General features: G+C 31.8%; 1 protein-coding gene and 1 long non-coding RNA gene across 2 annotated transcripts in view; both read right to left on the bottom strand.

Moving 5' to 3' along the window:
• Positions 1–233: 233 nt before the first annotated feature.
• LOC128214997 (uncharacterized) lies at positions 234–2,886 on the bottom strand. Its single transcript, XR_008258021.1, has 3 exons — positions 2,748–2,886; positions 1,342–1,375; positions 234–734 (listed from the first exon to the last, which is right to left on the bottom strand). It is a non-coding gene; the product is annotated as an uncharacterized LOC128214997 (long non-coding RNA).
• A 5,516-nt stretch (positions 2,887–8,402) lies between these two features.
• Positions 8,403–12,141, bottom strand: part of LOC128215386 (low-density lipoprotein receptor-related protein 1-like) — an 8,821-nt gene continuing 5,082 nt past the window's right edge. The window contains exons 4-7 of the mRNA XM_052922073.1: positions 10,508–11,017; positions 9,679–9,826; positions 8,983–9,110; positions 8,403–8,648 (exon numbers count right to left, since the gene is read on the bottom strand). Of these exons, the coding sequence (XP_052778033.1) occupies positions 8,413–8,648; positions 8,983–9,110; positions 9,679–9,826; positions 10,508–11,017 (1,022 nt within the window). The 3' untranslated portion in view covers positions 8,403–8,412. The remainder of the gene's footprint in view (positions 8,649–8,982; positions 9,111–9,678; positions 9,827–10,507; positions 11,018–12,141) is intronic.

Here is a 12,141-nt window from a genome sequence, read left to right as displayed (position 1 = left end):
TAAAAAATAACATTTCAAAACTATAAAAACGAGGCTCTTTCGAGTTTTTATCGTTTTCAAATGACAAGTTTGATACAAAATAAAAACTCATTTTATATTGTTTTTATAACAAACCGCATTTACAGTCGAACTCTAGGTCAAAGTTTATTCAATACATATTCTCGTGTCCTTGCGCAAATATTTATCTTTGTGTGCTATTAGGATGTATATTCACAAGAAAGGAAATACATGTAGTCCGACATAAAAAAACCTTTTTAATTACAATAAAACAAAACTTGAAACATGACTCAATTATCAACTGATTTACAAAGGTTCCACTTATAAACAACAAAACTACATATTCAAATATATTTAAATCAAGTAAATCATTAATAAGATCAATGTCATAACTGAGTGACGTCATTAGTATTCACTCATTAGTGTGTCCATTACTTTGGCGGTTGAAGTTTAAAAAGTTTTAATCAGCGACACAGTCGCTTCAATAGTAAGAATTCGGTGTGTAGACTTATAATAACAGCATTGATTTTTGTCACTTTTTGAGTAAACATGTATCCGTCCCGACCTGCGGTCCCGTTGGATACGTGTTTACACACCGAACTCGACGTGATACAGGTCACCAGAAAAGCGTCCTATCATAATATCCCCTATATATCCGTTACATAAAGAAAACTTGTGGATGTACTCCCGCGACGTGTTACAGAAGAACTTGTATCGTTTATGGCACGCATACATGTCTGCAATGATAAAGTAAATGGTTGCATCGAGAATACCAAAGTTGTGAAATAATATTATGCGTTAACATAAGTACACAAACACGATCATTCGCTATATAAGATTGTAATGGTACCTTTATGTGTATCCATGGCTACAGTGTAAAAACAATCTTAACTTTCTGCATACTAAGCGGTCAATGTCCCTAAAGTCTGCACAGATAGTAACTACATGAAGTGACATTTAATAAAATGAAGCAAGTAAAACATATACACAACCTTCCTACTTATCTATTTTTGTATAGATGGCATTGCTTCTACGTAAAAAATAGAAGAAAAAACAACAACAGCAAAACATAAAAGACCACTCAGACTGGCCTTTACTCTTAAGTTATGTACAATGAAGTATATTTCACTAGTGAAATATCAAGTTAAGGAGTATTTCTGTGAATATATTTTGAAATTGGCAAGAGGTTTCTCACGCGAAGGTTTTCATACAAGTTAAAACGAAAATTAGCCCCCTCCTCTCAGCCACATCTCTATAAAGGGATTTTGAACACTCATAATAACTCACCATTGATCACTCCGTGCAAAGATAAGCTTAAAAAAGTCATAAGTCAATTTCATTTACCTGAATCAGAGTCGATCCATGGAAGTAGAAATGCCTAAAACAGAAAATAATTTGAGTGTATTATATATAAACCGAAAATCCACTTACACATCCATTACAATATTGATGTAAATAACAATGGTATTGATAACGCTTTGTTCGAGTCATGCATATACATATTAAGACCCATACATATATTATGGATCACAAGCTGATAGAAAATTCTGTGAGAAATTATGAATAAGAACGGGTAATAGAAATAGGCAAACATAATAAATCATGACAACTATTTGACCGTATTAAATAGCATTTATATGTTTATTACTGAAACCGTTCAGAATAAAAAAAAATATGTAAATTCATTATATGAGAAACATTCCCACTAGATAGATCGACAATTTTTATAAAAACAAACAAACAATTTTTACGTTTCATAAGGTGTATTAGATCGCGTGTGGCACAATCTACGTTTAAATACAAAATATTTGATAAACAAGTAACGCTGGTACAACAATTGGGAGTGTTTATTGGTACTGTAGCAATGTGTTAATCGACGTCTATACCATTTATTGGATGAAAATGATCTAGAACAACATATCAGTTTAGCATAACTGGTATATTCTTAAGATTTTTATCAGACAAAATAGGCTGAAAAAATCTAACGTCCTTTGAGGACACAATTTTAACATATTTGACGATATTTGACGATGCATGGACTTTGTCACTTACGTTTGGTAATAATGTACTATTGAAAACTTATAAACACGATTTGATTAATTTCTTCATATACGGTTTAATGTCGTTGTTGGTTGTATTGAAATAAGAATCTAGGAACACGTATGAATGATAAACTCGCTTTAAAATTTAAAACAAAAAATAAATAAGAAAAGTAACGTCACTGGTAAAATGAATTTCATAATGTTCTAATTGAGACCAGTTTGTGTCAATGATATTGCACATTCGTGTTTATTTTATTAATTCTATTTAGGTCATCCGAACCTTTCTAGCATTTAGGTATTTGAGTGAGTTTTTGTTTGGAAAAAAATGGAGCAGGTGCCGGATATACGATGCTTTCATTCGCCAGTTTAGGACATGTATCAGTCTTGAAGATATGAGAGCGGAATAATTGATTAATAACATGTAGCATGTAATGATAATACATTTTCCTTAATTGACTCATTGACTGTTTTAAGGTCACAATAGAAGATAAAGACGATTTCAGTGTTACATAAAGTCCATTTGACCGCAAAAAAACCATCAAAAACAATCTTCACCTCAAGCTTCGAAAGATATATATATATATATATAAATGCATAGTTATTTCAGTACAAAATGGATGAAAACAAAATTTGACGGTATTGCAAGATAATCAATGTGCCAACGTAAAATAATAATTTGAATTGTAGGATTTATTGAAAAAGACTTACAATGAGGCAAAACTGTATCCAAGCCATTGTGACGAATACACTTTCACCGGTCTTGTTAGGCCTAAAACTTCTGACTATAATATTGCTATGAACGCGCAGATCAAACGCAATCCGTTCACTGAAAAAAGCTGATTTCCACAGCAAACTTGAGACGACTATGCAAGAATTACTCCAAAGGGATTCTCTTCCCTATATTTTTCGTCCGTGTTTAAATGCAGGTCCTGAAGTGAATGTAATTAATTAACCCCCTTTATTTGAAGATTTAAAGACTTGGGGCAAGTTTCACACCCGAATCTTACCTTTGTTTTGAGCTCAGACTTGAATTATAACTAACTCATGTTGTTTTTTTTCAAATAATACGAATGGGGGCTTAATCAGATTTATAATTTAAATTAAGCAATAACATGAGTTTCGTTACAAAATATCATCTTAAGCAAATATTGTAGATATACACAACAGTCTATATTCAAACATAAATGGAGACAGTTTGCGTCTTTAATGTGTTAAAAAAAATATCAATTGACATTAAGTGGGAAATGTTTTGATTCAATATAAGATTTATTAGTATTTCAGCTCGGTAGTGTCGAAAACCGAAAGCCTATAGTATCGCGCTCTAGTCTGTTGCCTGTGAAGAAACCAGTACTGCTAACCATTTTAAGAGACCATTAGAATGTTTCTCGGTTGGAATCGAACCAATAACCACATGGGTGAAAGGTGTAAACCTTAACCACTTGACCACCCTCATCATCAATGTTCATATTTACCGTCGATAAGGCACATGATGATTCGCACCTTTCACTGAGCTGTTTTTCTTAATGTACTTATGCATGTTTCACATTTCTTTGTATGTTTAACTTCAGTTATAACAACACTGCCAGGAACCTTTTATTGTTGTCAATTTTTCATATTATTATTCATTTTTGTATTATGTGCTTCCAAAGACCTCTTGTCCAAATGTAAGTAACATTTACATAAACAATACAATGTAACAAAACAATAGAAGGGACTATAATTAATGTGTAAACTTCAAATTTGTCATGAAAAAATAAAACACTTTTTTCTAAATTTGTTGATGATATTTAGCCGTGATACAATGCAATTTCTTTTGTCACCTGATGAAGGATAGTTGAAGTGAATGATTTGTAGTTAAAACGTGTTTTTTTTTCTTCAGTTTTTACTTAATCGATGTGTTTGTAACGGATCCTGAAACCTACTCCTGTATTGTTAAAGAGCAATCAGTAAATATTGGAAACAAACACCGAATCTTATATAATATTGCAAGGTCTTATTCACGTACTTTTTTCATTCAATAAGGAGCTTTAATATTGCATGTCTTATTGTAGAAAAGTACTTTTTTAATTCAATAAGTAGTAATCAAAAGAAGTAAAGTTTATCACAAAATAAACATAATTTAAAGAAATTCGTGACAATAATTCTTACCTGTTCGATTAAATTTTAGACATATGACTGAGCATACCAGGAAGTAAAGAAGAAGTACAGAATGTTAACAAGTAATTTTTATAAACAATAAGTAATATTTAGTGCATCTTAAATCATAAGACTTCTGATGAATTAATAAATAATCGCGAATCTGACGCAGTTGTAGATATTGCCTCTGTTTTAGATTGCATGCAAGTTCCAGAGGTGATGTGGAACGCGAAATCAGGTTATCTTCAATTGTGTCCATTGATATTCCCTGAATCATAAATTTATATATTACTGTCATAACTTCTTAATTGTACGTATATAATCATAAATATGAACTTTAATTCCCTTTAAATTGGGTTTTACTGTAGAAGAGGTTCGAAAGTGGAAAAAATAATCAAGCTATAAATGCGATTGATTATTGTGAGATATATCTAATTTAGACGGTCAATAAAAACAGCGTATATAGTTTTCGGTGGGTGATTCACAATGTCCTTGATCATAACTGAGGAATACTCCGTGAGGCCCTAATAAAGTGTCTTTGTAGCTGTTTTGAAGTCATAGGCAATTAGATTTGTCCATTGATAAGACAAATATCTACATAAATCAGCTATTAGAGCCTATATGTATCGGTGATGAAATAAATGTTATTCATACGATAACTGTAATTCACAAATTAAGACTTGCTTTCATGGATTTATTGGATATGTGCATATCCAAATGGATAATAAATGTTAACTTACTAGCTTTCGGAAAATAACGACTATAAACAAGTATAATGAAGTATTCTATAATAATGAAAAAGCATGTAATACTTATCTTAAATTTCAACATAAAAATGCTCGTTAGAAAAATTATGGCCGATGAGCTTTATTCTTTAAAAAAAGATTGAATAAATATCTTAGTGATAAAAGACAAAAGAAATAATTGCTAAAACGCTAACTTAATTTTTCAATATAAATAGAGAAGGAGCATTTATATGAAGTAACTATAAGGCAACTAAGAAGGAATGACTGTCTTGCACCTCACTTTATTCAATTTTAATTGAGAAAACGATTTGGCAGCAGAATGTTTTTTGCCTTTTACCCAGCCTTACTCTCAAAACCAAATTTAACTGGTTTTGCTCACCGTAGTCAAACATGAAGGCAATATGAATACATTTGGAGTATATGTCAACTTTAAAAATAGTAAAGTTAACTTATAAAAGAAAACATCATATGCATTAAAGAGGTTGATATATTGCGGAACCAGGCCGGTGCTTGATATTTTGCCCTCGTGATTATAACGTCCCAAGATTATGTTTTGGGCCGTTATGAGACACTCGATCCAATTATCACGCAACCGCCCGGCTCCGCCATGTATTAAACTCTAAATAATACGCTTGAAAGTAGTGCCAGAACTGTAAAGCTGTGACATAAACATACATGAATGAATCGTTTGAATTATTTTGTTTTCATTTTTGGTAAAATGCTTTTCCATTGAAAACAAGTATTTTTGTTGCCTATAGATATGCAATTGTTTCCCTAACAACAACCTACAAATATTCTTAAAATCATAGAATCATTGTGTTGGCCAATGTCGTTTTCATAGTTGTGTTTGTTTCTTATTGTATGTCATTGTTCTTGACAGCTGCAAGACTATGTGAAACATATCTATCAATCAACAATAGGGCATTTACTTTCCCGGTCGTGTCACGTTTTTATTTATTTTATAAGTGGCTATTCTTTCTTTGTTTGAAATCTTATCTCTGTAGATTCTTCATAATTAAATGAAACAGGCAGTTTATATGTACCATAGCTTTTTGCTTTCAGAAATATACTTCCTTATAAATGTCAGCGTTTAAAAGAATGCTCATTTACTTATTTATACGAGACTAAATTCCTGCCAATGTGTTTTATGTATTTATCGACGCAAATGTTTTATTTTACAATAAAAAACATAAACCTATAGCTATATTTTAACATTGATCTGTTTTATGGTAAAAACGAGTCTCACCACAAATCAGTATCATCTCACATACATCGGTGTCTTTTTCATAGAGACAGGATGAAACTACCTAATATCCCTTCGTATTGTTTGTCATATAAGAAGTAGTTACATTAATGTGTTCACGCGTGGTAATGCGTCTTTTGCCGAACGTGAAAAAATGTATTTCATAACTTCGCTTAAATATAGTAGCAGTATCACCTTAGGATTTGAAAAAGCACCGACAATGTGACCTTATTGATTTACCTTTCTATATGTAAATGAATGTGTATTTCGGGTAATATGAGTTCCTAATCCGGAAAATAAAGAATCAATATATTTCAAGACTTATTTACAAAATATCGGGATACATTTATTACTTTACAGTTGAATCAATGGACATTTTATGCAAATTAAACACATAGATTATATACTATATAAATAAAATTCCATATACTGATATATGTTTTTTGTAACTATCACATGTAAGTAACGTAGAATTATTTTCTATCGCATATGTAAAAAGCCCTAAAAGCGTTGAAAGGCTGTAAGCGCAACAAGCGTGATTTTTCGTTTTACAATTTATTCACAGGCAAAGAAAAATCGAATCCAAAAATATATTTTAAGTGTCTCTAAACTGAAACCGATAAGTCCCTGTCATAACTTAAGAATGCGTAATGAAAATTGATGATATTTTAATAAAATTAGCTAATTTAATAGTTACTGATCAACCTAATTGTAATATGATTTATATGCATATTGATTGCTTTCATCTCGCAAGTTTATTTATAATGTAAAGTTAATAAAGTGAAACCCCATATTGGTTAAGGACTTTTTTAATATTTGCAGTAGGTAATATAAGATAGGGTCTTTTAGTCAACACATTTCCATTTTTTGCGTTATTATCTATTATAAATATTCATTCCCTCGGTTCATCACCTACAATTATTTCAGATTCTTTGGTTTGCTATCGAATTCACATAAACGTTGCAGTTATATTAACGTATTTAAATAAAGTGGTATCTTAATATTTGGCAGCTTTTTAACCATATAACACTACATGTCTCATTTTGAATCCCCGGCAATTATTTAGCATATCCTGTCAAAAGCAAATCTGACGCTATCTGATTTCGATTTGCGGTATAAAATCCTGCGGCCTACAGCCTAAATGCTACAAAGAAGTATATCACATCAATGCTTCTAACAGGCACTCTAGTTCCAATACGCGTTTATACATAGCCATTCAATTATTCATTAGTCACATTTACAATACATAGAACTAAAAATTATTATATATCAGCAATACATCTAAAAGACATTATATTTTGAATTCGCGTTTAATTAATAATTCCGTTAAATCAATTCATTTTTCAAATAGCACATTAAAATAAAATGGAAAGAGATTACAGGAATGAGTCCAATAATCAAAAAGTCAAATACATAATATAAAATTAAGAGGCAAAAGGCAAGTGTTTAAACAATACTGGACTTGATGTAAAAACATACATACACCACATACAAACGTACAAAAAAACACCACAAACCGATTATATATGCATCAAAATAGCCTTACGGATGAATGAAAAAATACCGCCCTAGAACGGTCAGTAAAACTAGAGTTCGCTGAAACACGAGTCTACTGGAGGAATGAACTAGTCTATATGGCTACAACCGCACAATGGTTCAAATATTGATTATTAATTACAAAAATAAAAATATAAACCTTACTTTGATATTTATGATATTTACATTTAAACTGAAAGAAAAAAAATTATGCTCGACACACTTTCCAATATACTTTTAAATTATGTGAATTTTAAATGTCATTATTTGAATAAGAAATGTATATGTATGTCAATATTATCATGCAACATTGACCTAAAAGTATGTGCTTTACTTTTTTAGATGACGACCTGAATGTTATGCAGGACAGCCTTCCATAATGTTTTATAATTCTGGAGAAAACCTCAAAAATAATATCTGACTTTTGGCCGAGACATGGGTTATAAAGAACGGATGGATGGACGGCCAGTCATTGCTATAAACAATTATATCACTCTCTGGGACATAACTAATATATCAAAACGCCAATTTAAATCATGCGTAAGCTTCATACGAAAGCGTCGTTTTGTTTTAGTTTCGTTTGCTATGACCGTTTACTGCCTGTTTGATCATCCACTTTTGCTTTGTGTTGAGATTAAGGAAACAGTTGGGTGATATTCAAGTTTTTATTATTTTCACAAAATATTTCCCCGACTAGTTCTTTATAAATCTTTTATAGTGGAGACTCCATAGTGAGTTGACCTAATTCGTTATCACATTCTTCCCTTGCAATAGCATGAATATAATCCACTTGAAATTGTCCTAAATCACCAAATAGTCCTTCCTCCTTTTTGCTTTTTCTGGCAGCGTTCAATTCAATGCTGCTATCAGATTCTACGACGCTACGTCTGGGATTTACTTCGTTCATATTGTCTTGCTCACAGATGTAATGACTTTCTTCCATGGTATCTATATTAATTGAAACAAGTAAGTTCAAAACACTTTAATCCATTCGTAAGTCAGTAGTATCTTGCAAATATATGCAGTCAGAATCATAAAAACATAATCATACTTTTGATTGTTTCATAAATGTCCTTGAATTTCAGAAAGCCGTCTTTACGGCAACAACAAAACAATCAATTATTACAAATGATATTCTTTTTTATACATTACTTATTATTATTATTATTATTATTAAAAATTGCACAAGCGTAATAAGATTAAAACATTTGTGAGCGATAAGCACACTAATTAACATTGTGTTTAATGCGATATTAAATAAATGGATAACATGAATATGTACCCTCGTGGATGTCGGCATACACGTTAGAGTTTTGCCGTTCACGATACCCGGATTGCTGTTGCCTTGGTGGAACGCCAACTGGAAATACTTGTCCTGGCTCAATGCGTTCATTCTGCTGACGGATAAACCTGCGTATTCAAACAAAGGGAAGCATGTTCGCACCATAACAGAATAAATATAAAAGCTATTTCATATTACGTACATTTGCAACCTCATCCAACAATTCGACAATACCTACATAGTTTTCCTTTAAAAAAATTAACTGAACAACATGTAGAACCAAATAACTTGCAATATGATGATATAATTTAAACAATTATTTTAACCAGTGCAAAATATATACTTAATATTGTTTTAATAAAATGCAAGCGTAAAAATGTTTCATTATCCTGCAGTAGGAGAGTATACTGTTACATATCAAATAACGGTCTAAGTCCCTTTTTCAATCCAAACGTGTGTACATGAAAGCTGTCAGTAATGAATATTTCAGAATTAGTTCGTGTATTCCAAAACATATCTAGTAATACCATCAGTATCCTTCATAAGCAGAGTGTACCATTACATATCAAAAATTGGTCTGACTCCCACTTTCAATCTAAAGATGTTTATCTGAAGGATACTTTGCTACTTATGAATACTTCAGAATATTTAGTTATACAAAAATGTATTTGCTACTTTGTTTCCTTCGATCCTTACCTTTTTCGACCCCATACGTAGCAGATAATCCCGCCAACAACGACAACTACAGTGAACATAGCTGATATGGCTATCAAAGTTGTATTTAAGGAGTTGACGTTCTCTTTATCGGTCAATTTTGTAGACGTAGCTTGCAAACTGCTCACATCTAAAAACATAAAATAAAAAGGGTACTATAACAAAAAGAAATTGATCAGCACGCGATATAAACATAACCTGAACTTGAACAGGTCACTATTTCTTGAACACATTTTAGATATTCGACCTACAAGTATGCGAATCTAAAGATGTCTGTTGATCTAATAATTGTTTAGTAGTATTTGAATGGATGATGTGTGCAGAAAAAGAAAATGCTAAACAGTAAACACCAAAAATACTACAAAAAAGAATATTCGGCCAGTAAATATTGCAAAATATGTGGTTAAAGTCCCTATGTTAAACTAAAGAGCGACTATATAATCTGCAAGTTTTGTACATTTGATGTCAATTGATTGAAATATATAATGAGTAAGCACATACATTTAAATGATCTTGCAGGATCACCGGGTATCATTATTTAGCATAAATGTTGATATTACAGAGGGTCGGTTAGTTATAACATTATTAAAATTAAGCACACTATTTGATATTCATAATAAACATTTTTATTTTAATTTTAAAGCCAACTTGATGAACGGTATTGAGTTTTAATACAAATGTGGATGCACTTTGATATATATTTATATTTTAAGTTACAAATAAAAAAAATAATCCGGCACAAAAGACTCTTTCAAATGCATCCCTTACTCTTTTATTGAAAAGGGGTTGACATTTTCAACATAAATCTTACCCCAACAGAATAAACCACTCCATCCACGAGTACAGCCGTTTAAACATTCCCCGGTGGATGAATTACACCGGTTTTCATATGCGTCACTTTTACAGTTGGCACTGCATTTGGAGTTGCACTTCTCGTCCCAAAAACCGTTCTCACAACCATAAAGACATACACCGTTACTATCGCATAGGACAACTGAGGAATTTCTTTTGCAGTTTCTGCATAAAACGTTGCAATAATTTCCGTAGTGATTTAAAACACAGCCATTCAAGCATTTGCCAGTTTGTCTGTCACACTGAGGGAAACCGTCTTTTTCTCGACATCCTTGTCCACATTCTAGTGTACAACCTTCTAAATACGTTCGTGAACAGTCCTTACAAATTCCACTTGAAATATTACATGTCCTATTTAAGCAGTCTTTTGAACAAGTTTCCTCGCAAAACTGTCCAAAATAACCAGGTCTACATTTACGCAAGCAACCAACGCCTAAGGACCACTTCGAAACACACCTTCGTTTGAGAGCTGCAAACGAAAACAGATTTACAATATTCTATTTAAACATCAAGGGGGATGACTGAGTACTTTACACAAATAATAAAAAGACTGGCGCTACGTGACATTATCATGATAACGTTTACAAGGAAACAAAGGAATATCACTAATGATAAGAGAACAGTTCGCTGGACAAACATCAAAATATATTATGTTTCAGGGCTCAAAAGTGTTTTTGTTGAAGCTTCATGCCATATGAAACTGACCAGGCCTGAAGGATTGCAAATAAGTTCAATTATCATTTCCTTTGCTTTCAACAATATGATAACGTTGTAAATCAGTGCTTTATTATATGCTTTGCGGTGATTCATTGAGATTTATTGATGAAATAACAATAATATTTCACTGTTTCAACAGTTAATGAACAATTCAAAATGTTTTTTTTCTGTTTTGAAATATTAGCCAACTTTTATATCAATCCATATGTCAGCACGCATATAACTGTAAAAACAACAACATCGACGTCACTTCCGGAATAACGTTACGTTAGCATATAATTTGTGCGCTTTACGGAAAACCCCCACAATAAACTGTTATTAAATATAAATCGTTTCATTGTAAGATCCGAATTTATTTCACCTCGTGAAAATCAAAAGTAAATATTTCATTCGTAGCTACGCCACTTGTTTAATATTGTTTTAGTGTTCTCTCGGTGAAATATAACGCGATATTACACGGAAACGAAAAATTATATTCTTATGCTTCATTTATTGCATATTTGAGAAAGAAACCTGATAAGTAAGTCATTTCAATTTTAGTTGCTTTGTTTTCACTAGGTTGTTTGCAAGAGCAGTATTCTACTGTGAGAGAAACCGATCTGACCTCACTTCCGATGCATCATAAATATTACCGCAATTCGCCCATTTATCTTTAACGTTGTTCGACTGAAATATAAGACATTTTACAAGCCTTAGAATTTGTCCTTTACACTTTACACACCCTATATAAACAATTCGAACACCCAATAAACTGCTGTCGATTTGTTTGGCGTCAATACGTCGACAAGAATAGTAAATATTTTTTTGGCTTTTAAAATCAGAATGAAAATGAATATACCGATACAATTTGATACATTTGTTTTGTCCCAGTGACCG

The sequence above is a fragment of the Mya arenaria genome, chromosome 13 (genome assembly GCF_026914265.1).
Source record: "Mya arenaria isolate MELC-2E11 chromosome 13, ASM2691426v1".
In the NCBI taxonomy this organism is placed as follows: Eukaryota; Metazoa; Mollusca; class Bivalvia; order Myida; family Myidae; genus Mya; species Mya arenaria.
The sequence above is the reverse complement of the archived record's forward strand: the minus strand, read 5'-3'. Positions and strand labels throughout refer to the sequence as shown.